Source organism: Colletotrichum tamarilloi (assembly GCF_030869305.1).
Source record: "Colletotrichum tamarilloi strain Tom-12 chromosome Unknown Scaffold_2.1, whole genome shotgun sequence".
NCBI lineage: Eukaryota > Fungi > Ascomycota > Sordariomycetes > Glomerellales > Glomerellaceae > Colletotrichum > Colletotrichum tamarilloi.
The window spans coordinates 826200-848752 of NW_026849385.1; the positions used below are offsets into that span (position 1 = coordinate 826200).

Genomic DNA, 22553 nt, shown 5'->3' on the forward strand with positions numbered 1-22553 from the left:
CGCACACGCCGTTTGAGAACCGTTTACCTTTTATCAGTGCCAGTAGCCGAAGAAACGGCTAGGTCATATTCCAGTTGGATCCCCGTTTGGTGGCTTGCTCCCGGGATTTTCTTCGCGAGAAAAAAAAGAAAAGAACGTGGCCAACGGCGTCGCGCCCGGATCCGGCACGGATGAACCGGAGGGATTTGATGTCTGTCAGAGAGACCTGGAGGCTGGAGGGGGGAAACTTCGAACGCACCCATGTCGATTCGCTAGTGACAGGCTGACAGGCTGAAGGAATGTTCTAGTCAGGGGGGCAGAGCGTCCGTACCTCGTGACGTGCTAGACCAAGTACACGACGATCACCATTCGGTTCTAGTTCGTTGCCCGTAGTGAGGGAAGAAACTCGCCTAAAGGCTAGGCAGAAACGGCGAAACGCTAGCGTTGGAAACACCAACGTCCTCTTTTCTTCTTTTCGCATTTCTCGTTTGCCGCATTTATCTTGAAGGTGGGCGGCCAACGCGAACGGGTCGCGTTTTGGCAGACAGGAAGCGGAGCTGTGCAGCGTGTGGCTGACTTGGCCTTCCCAGGATCCCGATCCCTTCAAGGGATTGTGTTTAAAGCAGCTGCCAGTCACAGACAGATGGCCGGAGTATCCGCCACCCGCACGAGGTGGCAGAGATGATGGAGAGCTGTTGCGGTCGAGGCGGGGTGCCGATTCCGATTGTGGCTTTCCATGGTGAGGTCCTTCGGTGTTAGTGTTACGGATAGTGTTGGTCAAGTTGGCGGGCATGTGGGGGGAAAGCAGAATCTCGACAAGCTTGTTCTGGAACACTGGGGCCGTTTCTTGATGAACCGGGCCTAGAGTTGCCCGGGTCCGAGTTGATGAAGCGCAGCCCGCCTGTCTGTAACTCTATGCCTTTGTGACTCCGTCACCTCCCGGACGTTCCATCCGGTGCGCCGGCTTGAGTTGAGGGAGGGATCTCAAGCCTCTGAGACGGGGCGACACGACGTAAGAAGGGGTTCTAGAAGGGTTTTTTTGGCACAAGGTTAGTGGGGAAGGGGCTTTTTGCAGTCTTTCGTGCATTCGCGTAGGTATATCTTGTTCCAGACGAGTGGAGGATGATGACAAAATTCTCCTCCTTCAGAACCACCCAAGGCTGACACTCGGTTGGTTGTTTTGTAGATCCATAGTGGTTTGGGCCCTTGGCTCTTTGGGGGCTGGCTGTCGGGCTAGGGATCAAGGCAGAGCCTTGTTGCCCGCGCCTTCGTGTACCGGGGGATGTCGCCGAATATGCAGGTTCAAGCATCGGATATGGGGGGGGGGGGGGGCTGCAAAAAGACTTGTCTCGAAGGTTATCTTCGGAGTTTTGTTTCGAGACCCGGGGAAAGGGGATGTGCTCCATCTCAAGGGTTCGTTAGTTGTCGCAGATATAAAGGGCTTCTTTCGCAGGGCAAGCTCCCTCTGACCTGCCTAACTTGGGAATAACGTCGTATGCCCGTAGCTCCTACTGGTTGAACAACTTGTGCTGATTTGTGCATAGTGCAGATAGTTGGCTATTTCAATGAGATCATGTTTCCGTAGAGAATCGTTGATGGTCGAACTAGGCCGATACGCCGAGGATGATTCAAGAGTGACATACCAAGGTGTCACGCCATGTGATATGCCACTGCAATTGGACTCGCTCTGTTCAACGGAGTAAAACGAGGCACGGCTAGGTGATCAAGACTTCGGGGCCCGATTGATTCTCCCAACGTTGGGTGGCTCTCTGCTTCCTCTGTGGCGAAAAGAGCCTAGTTCGGCCTGCAGCAATAATGGTGGTTGGAAAGACGAAGCGACGTCTTTCTGCAATATTGCAATTCACACGAAGAACCAGGTGTGGTTGGCACAATGGGCGATGTAAATTGTAGAGGGCCAGCAAAAGAGTTTCAATGCTGTCGCAATGGTTCTCTTGGTAGACACCCGATTTGATGTTGGTTGGATCTTGTAAGTTGATTGGACGAACACTTGTTCGCATTCAGCCTTAGTCGAGTGACCCTTGGGACCGAAGGAAGGCTATCGTTGAGTGACTTATGCTGGCGTGTAAAAGCGGTTAAGGTGATCTTAAGATCATCGAAACGACCCCGCACATGAGATGTGCGATCCTGCCGGAACCCGCCCGCTATTCTGCGCGTTGAAGAATTCTAGTTCGTAATCAACACGATCCCGCCGTCGTAACCGCATTCTGTTTGTTGACTTGACAGGGATTGGCCAGGTGATGGTACCGCAGATTGGGATGAACTTCTGCCAGGCAAAGACGGTACTGCAAGTATGCAGATACGCAGATGCTGGGAGCTGAGCATAGAAGACTTCAAGGCGGCAGAAAGGGTTGGCCAATAGGTAGAGTCGAGAATGACTCCTCCCCAGCAACACATTGCTGGCGCCGATGAGGAGGCATGCTAAGACGATATTCGCTTGCAGATGTAGAGAGAGAAATTGCCCGAGGCACTTGCGTTCTTGAGTTCATTGATTGTTTCAGTGGTTGAGCATTGCTGTAACTTTAAACACTTGTCAAAGTAGACAAGGCGGGGGAAGTGGATCTGTGGGCTCATGAAGGTGCATACTGCAGTAACCTCGGATCGATCAGTGTGATAGATTAGTAGAGAATGAAACAATGAGCAAACAACGTGTTGAAAGGTGATGTTGAATCTTCGTTTGCATTGCAAATTGATGTCTAAGTTACCTAGCAGCAGAACGTTGAGGAACGCCGCGCCGGGGCCATGGTTCGCCTGGCTTAGTCATCTGCTATTGGCGTACTGGGGCGCACCTCCCTCACCAAACTAAACACTGAAATGTGGCACGGCTGGTGGTCGTCACCCTGCTGAGCGGATTGGCACGTGAAGTGACCCTGACCAAAGCTAATTTCCGGCCCAATCAGTTCCCTGCAGAGGACCGTCATGCAGTGCGCGACCGCGTCCTTTCCGAAATTTGTTGACATCGAAGTACTCCGTACCCTTCATTTCGCATCCCGCTCAACGACAGATCCCCTTTCTGTACTACGTGATCACGAACTTAACACGCCGAAACGATTCTGAATTTGTGCGAAAAGACGCTCTAGTTACGACCGGAGAACTGCTGTCCGCCATCGGACGCAACGACATCGTTTGCGGGGCCTGTACCTGTAGCTGCATCATTCCAGGAATACTTAGCCATCGAAATCGAAAGAATCCCACTTGACGATCCCCCGGTTTCGCCCACCGAGACCGCCCGCCCCCTTCGACGCTCGGATGATGGTCTAGGGGCAGCTCATGAAGGCGCTTTCAATACCAAAAGCAGACCATATATCGACAATCTAAGCTTTACCGCTGTTTCGTCAGAAAGAGTGGCCGACGGCTGTTGGACGATATCAACGAACAGGCTTTGGCTGAAGGCCCGCCATTCCTACAATTGGCAACCTCTGCCTTGAAGTTGGGCGGCAGGTGCCCCAAAACCAGTCGCAAAGATGGCTCCCGCAGGTGGTGGAAACATTAAGGTGGTGGTGAGAGTGAGACCATTCAATAGTAGAGGTACGGATCACAGTTGCGACGTCTCCGCGTACCCCTTGAGCGGGTGCGCGAACGGGAACATGCGGTCGACCGAAATGCTGACCACTATACAGAGATCGACCGTGGCTCAAAATGTATTATCGAGATGAAAGACAACCAGACCGTCCTTACCCCGCCGTCCGAAGCTCACGCGAAAAACGCAAAAGACGCTGGCCAGAAAGTGTTCGCCTTCGACAGATCGTACTGGTCATTTGATCGCAAGGACAACCATTATGCCGGCCAAGACAACCTATTCGACGACCTTGGCCAGCCCCTTCTCGAGAACGCCTTCGGCGGTTACAACAATTGTATCTTCGCCTACGGCCAAACAGGTTCCGGAAAGTCGTATTCCATGATGGGATACGGCAAGGAAGTTGGTATCATCCCAATGATTTGCCAAGATATGTTTAGGAGGATCTCAGCCTTGCAAGAGGATAAGCACTTGCGGTGTACGGTCGAGGTCTCATACCTCGAAATCTACAACGAACGAGTGCGAGATTTGTTGAATCCAGCAACGAAAGGAAACCTCAAGGTTCGAGAGCATCCGTCAACTGGCCCATACGTCGAAGACTTGGCGAAGCTGGTCGTTGGCAGCTTCCAGGAGATCGAGCACCTGATGGACGAGGGAAACAAGGCCAGAACTGTCGCCGCAACAAACATGAACGAGACGTCAAGTCGAAGTCACGCAGTTTTCACCTTGATGCTCACCCAGAAAAGATTCGACCCTGATACAAAGATGGAAATGGAAAAGGTCGCCAAAATTAGTCTGGTTGACTTGGCTGGTTCAGAAAGAGCTACATCAACTGGTGCCACAGGTGCTCGACTGAAGGAAGGTGCAGAGATCAACAGATCACTATCTTCCCTGGGTCGAGTTATCTCAGCCTTGGCAGATATTTCCGTTGGGAAAAAGAAGAAGGGTCCCGGTGGACAAGTTCCGTATCGAGACAGTGTTCTCACGTGGCTGCTCAAAGACTCATTAGGTGGAAACAGTATGACGGCCATGATTGCAGCCATCAGTCCAGCAGACATCAACTATGACGAAACCCTCAGTACCTTGCGATACGCCGACTCCGCGAAGAGAATCAAGAACCACGCGGTTGTCAACGAGGATGCCAACGCCCGTATGATCAGAGAACTCAAGGAAGAGCTTGCTCTGCTGAGAGGTCAACTAGGGGGAGGGAGTGTTGGGGCAGGCGCGGTTGGAGGAGCTGCCGGCGGTACCGTCACGTCAGAAGAGGTCTATCCGGAAGGCACTCCTCTAGAACAGCAATTCGTGTCGATTACATCTAGCGATGGCGCTGTGAAGAAGGTTTCCAAGGCCGAGATTGCAGAGCAACTTAATCAGAGTGAAAAGCTGTTGACAGATCTCAATCAGACCTGGGAGCAAAAACTGCAAAAGACGGAGGAGATCCACAAGGAGCGAGAGGCTGCACTCGAAGAACTCGGTATCAGCATTGAAAAGGGCTTCATCGGACTTTCCACTCCGAAGAAGATGCCCCATCTGGTCAACCTTTCAGACGATCCGCTACTTGCCGAGTGTCTTGTGTACAACCTCAAGCCTGGTTTGACCACGGTTGGAAATATGGACACCAATGCTGACAATCAAGCAAACATTCGTCTTAACGGGACTCGTATCATGCACGACCATTGCGCTTTCGAAAACGGACCCGACGGTACCGTCATGGTCATTCCGAAGGAGGGAGCGTCTGTCATGGTCAACGGCAAACGAATCGAGGAGCCTAAACAGCTGCACTCCGGTTATCGTGTTATTTTGGGTGACTTCCATATTTTCCGCTTTAATCACCCTATGGAAGCCCAAAAGGAAAGAGCAGACAAGAACCTTTTGCGTCAATCTGTGACGGCTAGTCAGTTGCAGAATCTCGAAAAGAGCATGCCGACGCCAGCTGTCAGCCCGCGACCAGGACACGAACGGAACTGGAGCAAAGCTGGTTCAGACTTTGGCGACAGTCGGCCAGACTCTCCGATACCGTTTCGTGCTGGACGTGACAACGACTTCATGTTCGCAAGACGAGAGGCAGCAGAAGCTATACTGGGCCCGAACCAAAATTTGGCTAGTCTCACTGACGAGGAGCTCAATGCACTATTCGAAGGAATTCAACGAGCGCGTGCCGAGCGTGTCAACGTTCGCGATGGGGATGATGACACGGAATCTGTCACCTCATATCCGATTCGAGAAAAGTACATGTCGACTGGCACAATTGATAACTTCTCTCTCGATACCGCCCTCACGATGCCCTCGACTCCAAAGCAGGGTGAAGTAGACGACAAGTTGAGGGAAGTGCGAGAGGAGATGCAATCTCAGCTTGACCGACAGAAAGAGGAGTACCAAGACCAGCTTAAGACAGCTGAAGCGGCCAACGTCGAAGTGGAGGAGATCAAGAAGGAAAAGGTCAGGATGGAAGAGACCTTACAGTCACTCAAGGAGGATATGCAACAACAATTGGAGGTGCAACGTCGCCAATTCGAAGAGAAGCTCGAAAAAATGGATCCCTTGAAGAGGCCAAAGGCAAACCCCAAGCTCTCCGACGAAGAAATCGAGACTGCAAAGCAAGTCCTGAAGGTGTGGCGGACTAGGCGCTACGTTCGTATGGCAGAAGCAGTACTGCAACACGCCTCAACTTTGAAGGAAGCGCAGATCATGAGCAACGAGCTTGACGAGGGTGTAGTTTTCCAATTCACTGTCGTGGACCTCGGCCATTCCCTTTGCTCTACCTACGACATGGTTCTGAATGGGTTGACTGGCGAAGGAGACGACATCCCCCTCGAAGAAACACAAAAGCCATGCATCGGCGTGCGCGTTGTTGACTACAAGAACTGCGTTGTGCACCTTTGGAGTCTGGAGAAGCTACACGACCGGGTTAGACAAATGCGGCAAATGCACCAGTATCTTGACCAGCCAGAGTATGCTCAGCACTTGAGTCTTGATAACCCGTTCATCGAGACTTGCATGCCGCAGTATACGCTTGTAGGAGAGGTCGACGTGCCGCTAAAGGCTGTCTTTGAAAGCAGGGTTCAAGACTTCGCCCTGGATATTCTCTCTCCTCATACGTCCCATGCCATCGGCATGATCAAGCTTTCGCTGGAGCCATCGCACGCTAGAGCACCATCCAACACGCTGAAATTCAACGTTGTGATGCACGAAATGGTCGGCTTCGCCGAAAGAGAGGGCACGGAGGTTCATGCTCAACTGTTCATCCCTGGGGTCTCGGAGGAAGATGGCATCACCACCACACAGTGGGTCAAAGATTTTGACGAAGGGCCTATCCGCTTTGAGAGCGTACATAGTATGAGCGTTCCTCTTTTCAGCCCGCAAACCGTCACCCTCAGAGCAGCTATTTTCGCCAAAGTTTCAGCAATGCACCTGGATAAATTACTGAGCTGGGATGACATGCGCGATGCTGTACCATTGTCCAGAGGAAAAGGCAAGGGAGCGCGCATCGCCGAGTCACAATTTTTCACCGAAGAGAAGCACGACGTATTGGCAAGGATACAGATTCTCGAACTGAACGAGGAAGGAGAGTACGCACCCGTTGAAGTAGCACAGACGAGTGAGATGGACGGCGGTACTTTCCAACTTCACCAAGGGCTCCAACGCCGCATTGCCATCAACATCACGCACAGTTCTGGCGATGCTCTGCCCTGGGACGACGCGATGAATCTGAGGGTGGGTAAGGTTCAGCTTCTCGATCAGTCAGGAAAGTCGCCAGATATGACGTCAACGTCACCTACCGTCACCCTCAAGCTCGCCAACAAGCCTGCCTTCCGCGATAACGCCAACGGTACTCGAAGCATCACGCTAACCGGCCAATGGGATTCGAGCTTGCACAACTCCCTGCTTCTGGATAGAGTCACCGCGGATAAGTATCGTGTTCAGATGACGGTTGCCTGGGAGATTAGTTCCAGCAAGTTTGCGGAACCGATGAAGTTTGCGATGCATGTCTGCTGCCAAATCATGTCAAGATCATGGGTGCGACAGACGTCAATGTTCTCCTCGCTGTGGCAAAGCGTCCGTTTCGTTCATGCAACCAGTGCTATATTCACACTGTCGATGCGGCCGGCTCCTATCAAGAGAATAGGCGACTTGTGGCGGATGAGCAGCCAGCACGACTACGTGAAAGGAGAAGAGCAGCTCACTACCTGGACCCCTCGAGGAGTCTCCCTGGTTAGCGACTTCATTCTTTCTCGCAAGAAGAGAAAGCGAATTGCGGAAATCGGAGCAGTGCAGACCCTCCTCAAGAAGATTGGTCTGCCAGAGCCGAAGGTGAAGGCGACAGAGGAGGAGACACCAGAAGAAGACCTGCCGCCTCAACCCACGTATCAAAACGACGATGACGATCTGTTGAACGACACACCAGAGAGCTCGCAGGTGCCAGAGGACGACGAACTTCTCAACGGAGACGGGCAAGAAACGCCACAGCCAGAGGGGGAAACTGAGGCAGTGCAAACACCTCAAGAACCAGAGATACCTGAGCGAGAGAAGCACATCCTTGAGAAATGCATCAAGCTCTGGAACAAGTACCCTGATCCGCTGCTGCAGATTCTCAGCCCAACGAATACTGATCCGCCGACGGACGGCTCTGCACCGGAGGCTTCCGCTCCGCCGAGCCTGATCCCTACGATTATCCGAGTTCCGAAGAACCCCAAGGTACTCAAGGGCGGCTATCTGCTGATTCCTAACAGCAGCTCTACGAGATGGGTTAAAAGATTTGTAGAACTGCGACGGCCATACCTGCACATCCATTCTGTCACTGATGGGGATGAAGTGGCCATCGTCAGCCTACGAAACTCACGCGTCGACAGCCAGCCTGGCGTTATCGGGCTCTTGTCGGGTGACGACGATGACACGGGTTCGCAAACCAACGGCAGTGTAGAAGAATTCCGCCCGAGCCATAGACGAACTGCGTCTGGACGTGTCATCTCAACCATTTGGACAGGCACCGGTACAGGTGGCGCAGCCAACGGGCCTGGTGGAGGCTTGCAAAGGCTAAGTGAGCGACTGCAAGCTGGAGTTTTCGCGATTTACGGCACGGACAATACTTGGCTGTTTGCCGCACGTAGCGAGCGGGACAAGATGGACTGGATCTTCCGCATCGACCAGAGCTACTTCTCGAGCAGCGACAGCGCCAACGGCAGCGGATCGGGCACCCCCGATAGGTATGATGATTCTCTCATCGGCGGGTACTGATTCTGGGGACCAGTCATGAGTTCATCAACGAACCTCTTTTGTCCTATCTTACCAGTCTAGAAAGACGAAACCCCAATTTGAAACGACGGCATTGCATGAGCATTGGGCTCACGCTCATTTCAACCACATTTTCTCTTTGTTCCGTTTGTATAACGCACGACACGACTTGCAGTATACCCTCTATGGCTTGGAAAATAGGATTGCGGAGGGGAGAGAGCAGGAGGAGGAAGAGCTGAGACGGAAGACGGAAGTCGGAAGACAGCCGATAATTGTCTTTTGGTTTGGGAGAGGTTGGCTATAGACGAGGTGGACGGACACGCAGGAAAGAAACCTGCGGCACAACGAATGACACAAAAATCTAGACAGAGACAGAGAGCTGCCCCTTGGGAAAAGAGGGGGATGCAAATGAGGCCAGCCTGAGGCAATCTGCGCTCGTTCTTCTTGGCTGCTACGAAGACTTGGACCCCGGCTTGTGGCTAGGTGAGAGGGCTTGCACGATGTTATTCCACAGTCAAGCTGCTTGGATACTGCATATAGTTTTACGAAGATATATCTAATGATTAAATGGTTCGAAGCAAGATCGTCGAGTTAATGGAATTAATTTCTGGGGTGTGGGAAACAAACGTCTATTCTGGCGTACACATGGCTTCAAAGCCGTTTAGATGTCTACGTCTACCGTCTTCGCCAATGCGTTGCGGCATAGCCCATCCAGAGTCTCCTCCGCACCAATCATACGTGCTCATCCGTCCCCGAGGTTGGTGATGTACGACGAAGTTAGCCGCTCTCTACACCCAAAGAGGTGTCGAAGCTGCCCGGGACGCAGAGGTCTCGCGCGCCCTGACGGCATTGACTCTGCACGAATCAGCTGAACCCATATCCATGGATAGATCCCACAGCCCGTCGAATTCTACCCAAGAGTACTCGGGGAGAGATCACGTTACTTCGTCCATGGCTCGCTCCCCATTGCGCTATAGAAAGAAGGCCGAAAATAAGAAGCAAATGCTCAATACAAGAACTGGTACATGAATCCGACTGGAGTTAAACTAAGAATGAATGTCGATTTAGGGATTACAACTTTGCGCTCTCGGCGACTTCGCCAATCTTGAGCTTGCCGCCGTACTTTTCGAGCACCTTTTCGTTGTGGTACTTCCAAAACACCTTTGTCGCGTTCTTGCCGGCGAAGCGCTTGAGGATCTTTTCGCCGCCTGGGTGCTCTGATTGGAAGGCTGGAAGAAGTTTGTCAGCATACGGAGTAGATCATGGGTGATGGCGAGGAAGCGTGTGTGGTGCGAAGAATGAGAGAGAGAGAGAGCGGGAGGCGATCTTGGCGGAAATTGGGGGGCTAACTGCGGCCATGATGAGGATGCGTGAGTGGTCGCCGTACCTGTGATGTCGTAGACGCCGTTCTCGACAATGAGCCACATGTCCTTGTCGGTCTTATGCTGGGCGACCTCTTGAGTGGTGAACGTCTTGGACATTTTGGCGGTGTTTAGAAGGGGTTGCGTGAGGGGTTCGGTAAATTGCGTTATTGTAAGCCGAGTGTTGACAGGCTACTGATAGTATTGCAGGTATAGGTCGTGAGATGCGTGGTGAGAAGTTGGTGTGAGGTTGAGGAGACTTGGAAGTGAGTCGATGAAGAGGAAAACGACGGAAATGGGGGAAGCACGGGGTTTGGTGTTGGCGTTTGTTCGGTGTCGTCGCAGCGGCAATGCACCACACGCTGAACTGCACTCACCGGTCCGAGTGCGTGCGGTGCTGGGCGCGCGCGTGGTTGTGTGTGCCGTCTCACCTTTTGTCGAGTCAAACTTACCTCGGCTCATCTAGGCGCGAACAACGGGGCGACGTCATTCGATTCGTCTGCTGCTGATTGGGGGTGGGCGACCTGACTCCGCCGGCACTAAAGGCCCCAAGGGTGAGGGGAGCACGGGAGGAAACCTGGAGTAGCAAAATGCGGGAGCAAATCACGAGACTCGCATTTCTCATCGGCACAGCTCAGCTTGCAAAGATCCGAGGCTCCGCTGGAGTTTGTGTCCGTACCACCCTTGAATAGAAATGCTGGTAATGCTGGGCTCTTGGGTGTGTGTGACCTTTACTTTTCTAGCCTTTTTTTGTTTTGTAATTACTCCCTGGGCCAAGGGTGTCCGGGGTATTGCTGGGGTCGATCAGGCACATGGGATTATGGGAACGATGCCGAGGGCAGATAACAGCCTTGTTGGCCATACCGGGTAGAGATCATGGTACGCGGATCCTTTCTCTCTTACTACCTGCACACATCTATCAAAATGATGAGCGGCGATGTTAGTGCAGTGCAGAGGGGAAATTTCGGACAAGAGAAACGAAATGCAGAAGCAAATCCACAGGAGAGCCATGCCATGACCAATCCCGTCTAAACCCCAGCGCCAAAAACACCTAGCTAACTATGCAAGTGTGCTCGCATGCCCATGAGGGGAGAGCTACTCTAAAATTGTACAATCATGCTTCCTTTATCCAGCGCCCGTCTAAACATGTTGGCGAACCCAGCGTTTCCCTGGCAGTCGCTTGCCTCGTACTTTTCTATGGCCTTGGGCATCCACTTCCGGTAATCCTCGATTCGATGTTCATTCTAATGATAGCTGTTAAAAATGGCCAAAATGGAAGGGGGAAAGCTTGCGGCTCGAAGGAAAAGTAGATCAAGACAAACGCAAGAAAAAACATACCGAAGGATGCGTGCTCATAAACTCTGGGACCTCTTCTGCTTGCCCCTGCTTAGCCGCCATATCCATACGCTGCCAAAACGCAATGGCCTCGCGCGGGTCGTAACACGCCTCCGCCATGAGCATCAGCCCAATATAGTCCGCCTCGCTCTCCTGCTTTCTCCCCATCGGCCGCGCAAACATGAGATCCATGAACCCGGTGCCCAGGTACTGCACGAGTGCCATGACCGGCGGGAACATGCCCGAAAGTATCACCATGCTGCCGAGAAAGATGTTGGGCCCGATGGACTGCGTCCAGCGCTCGCCGACGTGCTGCGCGAGGTTGTGCGCGATCTCGTGGCCCAGCACCGCCGCCAGCCCGTCCTCGTTGCGCGTCAGGCGCAGGATGCCGCTGTGCACAAAAACTTTACCGCCGGGGAGCACGAACGCGTTGAGGGTTGTCGGGTCGTCAATCACGCGGACCTCCCAGTCCTGGTCCTCGAGCCCGGAGACGGGAATCAGCCGGCGCATGACGCGCTGCACCATTAGCACGCGCGGGTCCCACGAGGGGAGGAACCGGCCGCCCTGGGACTCGACGTCGTAGATGACGCGCTTGACCTGCTGGGCCGACAGCGTCTCGACCGAGGCCTCGGAGTAGCAGTTGAAGCGCCTGCGGCCCGAGACGGGGACGGTCTGGGTGTTGAAGTATACAAAGGCGATGCCCGCGAGAACGGCCACGACGGCGGTGCCGGCGAAGCCGCGGGACTTGAAGAAGCGCCCGATGTCATCGACCGTCATGAGAGGCTTAGCGGTGCGGATGTTGTATTCTCGGAGGACTTCGCGGTGGGCGGGGTTGCGGGGGTCGTAGCCGCCGGGCCCCTTCCCCGCAGCCGGCCGCCGGATCGTCTGGGAGAAGAGTCGGGGATATTGTTGTTGTAGCCGGGCATCATTTCGTATTACTGAGAAGGGAGGGATTCGGACATGCTGTCGTGTGGCGGGGAGGGAAAGGCCGGCGAGTTGACGGGGCGCGGCGCGGAGGGCGGGCGGCCGCAGGAGAGCGCGGAGGGTGAACATGGCTGCGGGCGCAAGGGCTCGCGCCGGAGAAGCGGGCTGGGCCGGAGGATAGGCGCTTCTTTCGTTGCCTCGGCGTAAGAGCCTTTACGCAATTGACGAGCGGATGCAGCTGTCGCAAGCGGGAATCGAGCTTGGGATTGTGCGATGTGAAGAGCTTCGTTGATGCTGTCATCATTTTGGAGTTCTTCCACGGAAAGACCTGACGACGGCGATAACGATAAGAAGTGTGGCGTCGGAAATTTTAACCCAGCCACAGCAGGGTCAATTCTTCAAGGTAGCACTGTTGGTACGCCGTCCACAAGGATTACAATCCTTCAACTTTTGACTTTTGGTATTGTAAGCATTCAACCATCTTGCGCCATGGGCTGTCTAGGCATCATTCGTAGCTTCACTTCATGTCGCCTGAAATCATCAATGCCATGAAATCTCTTTGGGCGCCACCCTCAGTAACGCCAGTCTCAAGCGAGCATCCAGGTTCTTTAGCAGAGATGACGACTTGTGAATAATAACTGGATTGGTCCTCGGTTCTGTTACCTTGCACATGGCTGGCTGTTCCTTGTCCACGGGTAGTTGTCGTGAGGATCACTCTAATTGCTGACCTGCTAGAATGGGTGTTTCATCCGCTCCTTGTGATCAATCATCCCCGGTACCCTGCTAGGGTCAGTAGCTCAGACCGTCAGCTTATGGGAGTGACAATTCCCTCACACTTAGGAAGATTTTGGTAATGCGCTGGAATATTGTGGAGATTTTTGATTCCTTGAGTTCAATATCGACTTGGTTCTGGGTTTGCTCGAAATCTTAGACCAGTTTACCTTTTGACTCGAATTTTCTCATAGACCTCATGTTCCAAGACTCTCTGAACACGTAGGAACCCCGTAACATTCAATAATGGGCTCCATCCCTCTCCCAGATCTCTCCCACCTATCCCCCTCCGCCCTACCCACCCCCCACGATCCTCCCTCCACCGCAAAGATCGTCTCAGCCCTCTCCCTCCACGCTCACTACGAAGGCGGCTTCTACATAGAGACAGACCGCGCCCCAACCTCGATCCCCTCCCCGTTCCCAGCAACGCCCGCCTCAGCCTCGAACGGGGCAGCACCCTCGACCAACGATCCGGACTACCCTCCACTGACGACCGAGCAGCAGAGGCGGGCCCTCTCGTCCGCGATATTCTACTACCTCACCCCAACTTCGCCGATAGGCCACTTCCACCGGAACCGCTCGCGCATAACGCACTCCCTGCACCGCGGCCGCGGCCGCTACGTCGTCCTCCAGCAGGACGGCGTAATCGAGAGTTTTGTCGTGGGCGGCAACGTCGCTGCAGGCGAGAGGTTACAGTGGACCGTCGAGGGGGGCGCTTATAAGGCCAGCTTCGTGTTGCCGGACGAAGACGAGGGCGCATCGTCGTCGTCGGTGGTGTCTTCGAGTGAGGGGTTGCTGATTACCGAGGTCGCTGTACCGGGGTGGGAACCTTGTGATCAGAATTTTTTAACGCAGGAGAAGTTGTTTGAGTTGGTGGGTGAGGATAGGGCGAAGGGGCTGGAATGGTTGATCAAGAAGGAGTAAATCAAGACTCTGAAAGGTAGGAAAAGGAATAGATTGGGGTATCGAACGCTAGGAAGGAATTAAAAGAACAAGTATGGTATCTTTTTGTGCTATGCAGTATGTTTCTAAAGTCGTAATCGTACAGGCCTATGTGCGCCGCTCAAACCGTTGCTTCGTATCGCGTCTGCAACTTCTCGCAAGTCTGTATGCACAAAAATATCGTAGCGAGCTATCTTGAGCTCTTATTGCACGCGTGCTGGTGGTTCTCGTTTGAAGCACGGCCTAGTCTAAATTGTCGTCTGACAAGTTTGTCGTGGAAATCAGAAAGGAAAAAGCGGGAAGATAGCCTAAGACTCCGGCTTCGCCCTACGTAAAGAACGCCCCGTCTATTAGAAAGTTCGTCAGATCATGTAACTCGCTTCAGTCGGTCATTTCCTTGTTCTCTGACGGGCTTTGCGCAGGAATGGCTTCATCCGGGTATGGTTTGCGACCCCATACAACCCAGACATGCTGATAAGCATGTATTTGCATGTTGGAAATGTCTCTGCGGACATCGACCAGAGAAACCTATGTCGCAAACTGCATGTCAGAAAACAAGAATGGAATATCGAATAATTCCTCTCGAGTGAGACTTACCTGCACCTCTTCCTGCTGTCTTTCCAACACCTGCGTAAAGAGTGCCATGCTGAATCCGCTGAGGCCGTCCAAGAAATTCTGCTCCCAAAGCCTCCCGACATGCTTGTGCCTGGGGTGCTTGGCCCAGCCGTTGATCGGGATCTTGAAGACGCGCTGGTGGACGTCCACAAAGCCCACCTCCTCATACCACTCTCGCAGCATGTGTGCTCTGGACAAGGGGCGCCCAATCATCTCACTGGCGAGGTTCATGTCGTCCACCCAGCGAGATAGAGGTGAGTCGGGGGCAAGTGTGTCGTCGTCGCTCGTCGCCTCGAGGTTGAAATCCTGGGACTCGAGCCAGCCGCCCGGGCGCAGGGAGTCGAAAGCCTGGCGTATGACTTCGTTTTTGAAATCGCCAAATGACCCGAGCAGAACGCGGGTGTGGACGTAGTCGAAGGGTTCTTCCCATTGCCACGATTGTGCGCTGCCGGTAGAAAGGTCAGGACAGTGTGTACAGGGGGGAAACCGTTGTCAGATGAAATGTCACAACACTCACGCATCTTCGATGTAAAAGTGAACGTTTGGTGGAACGGCGTTACTTTGGATCGGTGACAGGTCGATACCGACTATCTTGGCTTCCGGGTACACATCTCCCATATCCATGGCCCATGCCCCCGTACCTGTGCCGACGTCGAGGATCCGCTTGGGACTCCCTTCGACGGCGATCGGGGCGAAGTGTAACCTGCCGCTGAACAATTCTGTGAGTGCAAGCGATTGAAGGTCTAGACGCTCCTGCTCTGCAGGGTCGTTGGGGAAGACATAGGCTGGATGGAGTGTGTGAGCTTCTCGAATACGAGCCAAGTAGAGGGTAAAGCTACGGAATACTTACAGCCTGCTCGATACGCATGATACGTCCTGCCGAAATGTCTGGGAAAACACTCGACGTCGTCGGGTAGTGATTCAGTCTCCCTGCACGAACGTTGTTAGTCAGTGTAGATGAGGCTAAAGTAGTTCCGCGTGGCAGGCATTACCCCTCATGAGGATCGGGCTGGTGGAGTTTGTTAGTGACATGAGACGAACGATGGGTAATTAGACCTAGTTTTTTTTGGGGAGATAACATAAGGGGTCCAAGTCAAAACGTACGTCAACTTCAATGTGGCTGTCGTGCAGGGATGACTTGTCGGGGATTGCCTCAAATGTAAACTCGAAACCATGAAGACGACCGTCGGCGACACCTGGTGGGAGAAAGGACATGACTGTGGTCTGCGACATGAACAAGGTGACACAAGATGAGGTGCGAAGCTCGAAGCTCGAATGGCGGGCTATGCTGGATACTTTAGCTGGGCGCTATGTATCCGCCTCCCGGAGCTTTTTTATCTGCGAGCTAACGTTGACGGATTCGGAACGACGGTTGTTCGATTCCGGTTGAGCGCCAGCCTCATGGAAGACTGGATGGAACGAGTGGATGCGATTGTGTCGGCTTCTTCGCGATCGATCGCCGACGAGATGATTGGAACAAAGGAGAAGACGCTTCTGGCGTCGTTCTTGTAACGCTGCGGTGGAACTTGTGCACGTGTCTTCGGGGAGTAAAGTTGAAGCGTTTCGGTGCTGCTGCTGATGATGATGATGATGTAGTTGCCACCCTCTTCGCAGCTATTAAGACAATTGCGAATCTGTTGTAAAGGAGCGGGGGATACAGTTGGACATCAAAGATGAACGGCGAAGAATCGAACGACCTAGCAGATAACGAGGAGAATCGGAGCCGAGAAGGTTCGCAAGAGCAGTGGCAAATAAGGGCGAACACCAGACCAGATCCCGATGGAAAAACAAAGTTTGGATTATTGAGCTCGAGGTTGAGGTTGTTGAGGTAGGTGGAGGGCGGGAGGGGGGAAGTGTATGAGCTTTGTGTGTGAGTGAGTGTGGGTGAGTGTGAGTGAGTGAGTGAGTGAGTGAGTGGGTGGATGAGAGTGTCAGAATCTCAGGGTGAGCGAGCGATGGACCCAGACAGCTGGGTCGGTCTTGGTCGGTCTGAACCCGCGAGGGCGGGAAAGGCGGGAACGAAAACACGGGGAGACCCAGACACCCAGACTTGCCAGACCCAACGGGTTGGAACTTGGGACTTGGGTTGGTGTGGTTGTTTGGAATTTTGGTCGTGGTTGTTTGCTCGACTGAGTCCTCCATTAGGACTATTGCTGCGTCGTCTGACTGACACGATAGGTACCCACGAACCCGGGGACCCTGGACCCTGGGACCTGGGATTTCTGGCTCGGCGGTCCTCCCTCCCTCCCTCCCCTCGCCTCCCATCCTGCTAATTGATTTAGTCTCTACAGATACCTTACCTTAATTATTCGTTGGAGCACATGGGCGACTAAGCTTCCGAGGTTACTCACTGGCCAAAAGCCTGCGTGAGATTGACAGAAAAGAACCCCCTTTCAGAAGTGTTTAACTTTGGGACCTGGCGCTTTCTTCCCCGATTTGCTACCGGATGTCGGGACGTTCTCAAGGAGGGGAGGGGAGGGGAGCAGCAGGGGTGGAGAATGGAAGACGGCGAATGGCCTTTTTATCGGCCGATAAAGGGGAAACCTAGAGGAAGGGGGGTCACCGAATCGCCGGGACTGATTACTAGTTACTATCAAGAATCATCTTTCTTATTATCTCTCGAACCTTTACAGGCGTTTCTTCTTTTCTAGTCGTAATTTCTGGCGTAATTCTTTTCCAAGCCCTTCCATCTAGCGGGTGTGGGCTGCTGCATGAGGAGGGGTAAAAGCAAATGGATATATGCACAACGTTTTCAGAAGGTCAGAACCAACGAAGTGTTTTTTTTTCTTCTGCTTCAGCCATGTGCAAACGGCTGCAGAAAAGGAAAACAGGGTGCCACAGCTGCGGGAGAAGATGGAAAGAAACAAGAAGCGGATCGCAGGTTCAAGAGGGAAAATAAGCCCGAAGTTCCCCAATCGACTACCTATCGTCACCAACCGGAGGTCTTTAGAAGCAAGAAGTGACAAAGAGATGCCAGTGTGACATCTGACGCGAGAAAAAGAGAGAGGGGCGGTGGGAAGAAAAAGCTCCCATGTGGCTCGGAACCGACAGCCTAGACATACATGTCCAATACCACCACCAGGCTTTCCCTCTCCAAGGATCAGAACTTTTATGCAACCATGCGGACCACCGTATGCGGTGGGAAGCTGCAAAAGTAAGTTGGTTGGCATCGGGACAAAGAAGAGCTGGTGGAATGGAAGAACGTGATTTGCCTATAACAGGTGGGGAGAGCTGGAGTCGCATCCTCTAACACACACTTTACGAACGCATGCCTTCTTCATACATAAACAAATGAGAGTATCTTCTTGCTCAGCTAGTGAAGCAGATGCTTTCTCTATGGCCTCTCACCACCTTAACCCAAGGTAAGTAAGTTCCAATGATTGACTATCCGCAGCCTCACGTACCCAACGTTGGAACCGCCCGAAAGACGGTGTGACGGACGGGTCCACGGAAAGGAAAGGCCCAGTCTAGGCAAATGCAGCGGGGCGTGATGTGCATGTGCACTACACCAACAACAACTTAACAAGCCAGCCTGCATGGTTGTCTGTCCCGCCCCTCGGAATCTGAATGGGCGGAAAGGTTTGGCACTAGTTTTACTGTGCCGCACAGAAAACGCCCAGAGCTTAGAGGCAAGAAGCTGTCCCCGGTTCTCGGGCCCTGTTCCCAGCTTTATGCTCTTGTTGAGTAGGAAGAGACATGGATGTATGAGATAGGTGAGAGTGTGAGTTGCGAGTTTGTGAACCAACCACTTTGCCCAACCATAGCCCAAGGCAGATTGTCTGCCCCTTTCATCCGACACACATACCTCTCTAGCTGTTTTTCTTAGTTTCGTTTGAAACCAAGACATGGGAATTCCTCCTCCCGGGAAAGACATAATTTTGCCCGTCCCAGAAGGCTGGTTCGTCGTGTTCTGTTGTGCTGTGTCGTGTCGTGAGTGAGCATGTGCGTCCGTGTTCTATGTCTGTGTGCCCTGCCTGCACTGCACGGCCGGAAGCTGATATGTCACAAATTTGTTCATCTCTTGCCAGGTTACAGTTACACAACAGAAATGGGCATTTTTTCTGTATTACCCTATCGGCACTCAGCAGCTTTCGCTCCATCACGCACGCACGCAGCGCTGTTTCTTCTCGACCGTATTTGTCGAGATGCATCGAGGTAGATGTCCATTCGCTTCCCGCCTAGACCCAGATTTTGGCGAGGCGAGGTGGGTTGAAGTTGTAGTGAGGGGGTATGGACGATCATGGGAGACACCGAGGTCCGGACACAATTGCCCGGCAAACATGAATTGTGTTTCGCTCCTCTGCTTCACGTCAGTTCCATGTGATGATCGCCGGCGGTACGGATTTTTCATTGAATACCGGTATTCAATCAGGCGTTGGAGAAAGATCCAGATCAGGTTTCAGTACGGAAAGTTTGGTGATCGTTCATTGGCATTCCAGTGATGGAATCATGCTTTCGCTATCCGGTCACGTTTGACTATGTACCGCTTGCTGCTGCTGTCCGTCTGAACTCTTAAGACTGCCCGAGACTCGCTAATTTCCGCTGCCGATCAGACGTGCGGATAGTTTGAATAAGAAACCCTGTCCAACCCTGTCAAAGGCCATGGGTATGCCCGAGTCACCAACCTGTTGGTTCCAACAGAAGTATGTAAACCACCCGCGAGCATATAATAAGAGCTGCGGTAAACTCCGTTGCTCGCCAGAGGGATGTCGTTCGTCTGCTCGAGTCCCAGGATGTCGGAACCACGGGCGCCAGGACAGAATGGAAACCTGGGCAAGACCCCCCACCATCCCTGACCCTACGTATAATGGGGGTGACTGTCATGAAATTCCCAGCTTCGCTTTGATGATTCCTTTTGCCAAGTCAACCCTCCGGCAGGCAAATACTTGATCAGCGTACGGAGGTAATCAGTACCTTCCGGTCTAGGCATCTCGCCCTTCCCCGGAGTTCCCACATCCAACCAGGCAATAGGTGCCAAGGTGGGAGCCGGAGCGCGTTTGCGCCGAGGCGATATGCGTCTATTGCGTGCCGAGAACCGCGTAAGCTTGGAGCTTTAGTCCATGGTCGATTATGGTGCAAAGATCCTCTGCTGTTTCTCTTCTCGCCAAATTCCGGTCATTTTCTTAGCTGTCTTGACTAGCGGGGTTTGTCTCGTTGTGATGTTTGACTCGTGATGCCCGGCATAATTTTCTGTCCGGTGAGTGGTAGAGGTCATTTCGATAATCGAGACTCGGAGGTGAGGCTTCTTGTGGTCTACTTCGTTGACATATCCGCCCGTTTCCCACCTTCCCTTCTACTCCTCCAAGACCCTCACAACATATCTTGAGTGAAATCCTAAGGACTATTGCAGAACTCAGCTAGCATAATTCGGTGATGCCTTGGTTAATGATTTCTCTTCGTAAGGCTTGACCCCAGGTCAAGCGTGCCTTGGACCTCCATTTCCGTTTCCCTTCGTATCGTTGTGCTCAGGACCAAAAGTTCGAAGTGTATTCGCGACATCCGGCTTTGGATCCAATAACGAGGCTCATTGGAAGCCGAAATCGCATAGATCCTGTCCAATTTCCCAGGTGGGTGCCACAATCTTCTCTCCTTTTCATCTGAGACGTTTCACCTTGTCATATGGCCAAACTCGGTGATAAGTCGCGCGAGCGCAAAGAAAAGATTCAGACGGAGAAAACTCCTCCGCCTCGCCCTTTTCTGGGTTTTCGTTGTCGTCGTCGACATACGTGATATTCTCACCCAAAAGCCACGCGGTAAATCTTTCAATGACCTCTCTTCTTCGCCCTTTCAGCCCGCACGATAAACTCCTCAAAGCTCACCGCGTCAGCACTCTTCCGGCCAACATCATCGTCAACGCGCACGACACGGCCCCAGCCCTTGATAAGAGCCCGCCAGTAACACACCTCCGCGGCAGGGCTAAGATACCCTCGACCAGAGAACAACGCCCGCTGCCGTCTCGCAATCCCGCGCGCCACGTCCGGGTGATCCTCCAACCACCGGACCGTCGCCTCCAGGTCCGACCAGTCCGGCTTGACAAAGACCATGTTGGCTTCCTCTGCGCGGAGTGTCGTCGGCCACTGCTCCAGTGTTCTTGGTGAGAGTTGATGCTGCTGCTGATGTCGCTGCTGCTCATCCCGCGGCTTGGCTTCGAAAGAAGCAGTCTCGGGCAACTCTGACTGGCCTCCTAATAGCAGGGAACTCGAGTACACCGGCTCAACGAGGTGCGTCGTATGCTGCATCCACTCCAGCGGCGGGCTCAACACCACGCTCTCGCAAAGCTGATGAAACTGCAGCCGGCCAGAGTACGACACGCCCCCGGTGTGGATAATGTACTTGTACCTGCAAAAATCTTCAATCGCCAGCGCGTTCGTCGCGTTCTCCCCGTTGTTCGTCCACTCGAGCGCCTGCACGTCGGCCCATCCCGCGTCCTTTGTGAGCTGGATGAGGTCCTGTCGGGATCGCGGGTTCGCACTGGCGCCGTTGTTGAACCACGACGTGCCGCGCCACACGGCCCGGGCATTCTTCTTTTCGAACGGCAGGCTGGCTTCAATCTCGGCGATGGCGGAGGCTGCGTGCGGGAGGGAGCGAATGAAGGGCTGGGTCCATGCCCAAAAGGAGAAGTGGGGGATGGGGAAGGTGTGTCGAGGGGACGAGGAGGAGGAGGACGAGGTCCGCGCCGGACGGCTGTGGGACCAGGTATGTCTGATGGGCGTGTCCTGGATGTAGAGGTTAAAGTAGGTGTCTGGTAGAGGGGTTGGTGAGGTGAGAATGGCGCGGTGTAGCTGGTGGAGGGCGGCGCTTTGTCGCTTGGTCTTTTGTGTTAGTTTCTGAGATTCAAGATCTTTCCATCTCCCTCTGCTTGGAGGTGGAAAGTGTGTAGCATTGGAGCGGAACTCACCTCGATCCATTGATCTGACATGTCCACAGGTCTCGGCGCCTGCAGTATCAGTATTCTATCGTCTTTGATCTGCCCCAGCAGCGAGGCGGAAGCGTCGCCGAGTCCGAGCTGGAACTCTCCCTCGGCCGCGGCCAGGTCAATCTCCTCTGTCAGGCCGGGGAACGTCGCCTGGCATTGTTCCTCGTTTAGGTGGAGGTGTTCGAAATCAGATGCCGCTCCCGTCGCAAGGCCGGCCTTCTTTTTCCAGCCAAATGACACCGCCGTGGAGTGATGTCCTGTTAGGGGATTCCAAAGCCTCTCTCGCGGATAAAACAGAACGTAAGTGACAAGGACGAGAGTGGCTGCCACGAAAACTGGCCCTAATCGCCGCGCGGCCTTTCTTTGGCGCATTGTTCTTTCACTTTTCTTTGCTTCCTTCCTGGAACGACGGACTATAACATCATCTCAAAGTTTGGTTGAAATGTAATCGAGAGAGAATGGAAATTGAATCTGAAGCAATGTGGTCTGAAGTCGGTATTTCAGATGGTTTGACCGGTCACCTCAAACCGAGGTCTCCCCTGCTCTCAACATGCGACACTGCTGGGGAGCGGGGTCTCCCGCGAAAGAGAGTTTTGCAGCATATAGACGAACCCAAGTGTTAGGAAAAGCAAGTCACTGTCGCTCAATCGGAGACTCGATCCTATGAAGTAGGACCAAACACCTACCATGCCAAGAATCATTGGCTGTATCGGGCGGGGCCGGATATTCGGCATGCAAAGCGATTCGAAAGACACAACTCAAGCTTCCCTAAATTGTGCCGCGGCGACAGAAAGGACCAGGAAAGACTTCCGTACGAGGAAATCAGGAACGTTCGGGGCCGAAATTTTGACTATGGCCTGATTCATCCCCGCCAAGCCGTCAGCGAATCTGTGGCGGGAGTTTGGGTGGCAGGTCCTCCCTCAAAGGATATGCCTTGAAGAGA

General features: G+C 53.3%; 6 protein-coding genes across 6 annotated transcripts; 2 read left to right on the forward strand and 4 right to left on the reverse strand.

The window, feature by feature from the left end:
• Positions 1-3461: 3461 nt before the first annotated feature.
• On the forward strand, positions 3462-8749 carry CTAM01_00913 (kinesin motor domain-containing protein; the record flags this gene model as incomplete). The annotated part of the gene is made up of 2 exons (XM_060516957.1): positions 3462-3525; positions 3618-8749. 2 exons carry the CDS (start codon positions 3462-3464, stop codon positions 8747-8749), a joined length of 5196 nt encoding a protein of 1731 aa, XP_060388419.1.
• Positions 8750-9817: 1068 nt separating this feature from the next.
• CTAM01_00914 (cytochrome b5) lies at positions 9818-10227 on the reverse strand (the record flags this gene model as incomplete). The annotated part of the gene is made up of 2 exons (XM_060516958.1): positions 9818-9975; positions 10134-10227. The coding sequence occupies 2 exons, from the start codon at positions 10225-10227 to the stop codon at positions 9818-9820; spliced, it is 252 nt and encodes an 83-aa protein (XP_060388420.1).
• A 980-nt stretch (positions 10228-11207) lies between these two features.
• CTAM01_00915 (peptidase family M48) lies at positions 11208-12495 on the reverse strand (the record flags this gene model as incomplete). The annotated part of the gene is made up of 2 exons (XM_060516959.1): positions 11208-11351; positions 11446-12495. 2 exons carry the CDS (start codon positions 12493-12495, stop codon positions 11208-11210), a joined length of 1194 nt encoding a protein of 397 aa, XP_060388421.1.
• An 888-nt stretch (positions 12496-13383) lies between these two features.
• CTAM01_00916 (uncharacterized protein) lies at positions 13384-14061 on the forward strand (the record flags this gene model as incomplete). The annotated part of the gene is made up of 1 exon (XM_060516960.1): positions 13384-14061. One exon carries the CDS (start codon positions 13384-13386, stop codon positions 14059-14061), a length of 678 nt encoding a protein of 225 aa, XP_060388422.1.
• Positions 14062-14460: 399 nt separating this feature from the next.
• CTAM01_00917 (methyltransferase) lies at positions 14461-16836 on the reverse strand (the record flags this gene model as incomplete). Its single annotated transcript, XM_060516961.1, has 8 exons — positions 14461-14607; positions 14677-15139; positions 15212-15479; positions 15545-15624; positions 15687-15703; positions 15799-15982; positions 16051-16308; positions 16754-16836. The coding sequence occupies 8 exons, from the start codon at positions 16834-16836 to the stop codon at positions 14461-14463; spliced, it is 1500 nt and encodes a 499-aa protein (XP_060388423.1).
• Positions 16837-20456: 3620 nt separating this feature from the next.
• On the reverse strand, positions 20457-21982 carry CTAM01_00918 (uncharacterized protein; the record flags this gene model as incomplete). The annotated part of the gene is made up of 2 exons (XM_060516962.1): positions 20457-21506; positions 21593-21982. 2 exons carry the CDS (start codon positions 21980-21982, stop codon positions 20457-20459), a joined length of 1440 nt encoding a protein of 479 aa, XP_060388424.1.
• Between the last annotated feature and the right edge of the window lie 571 nt (positions 21983-22553).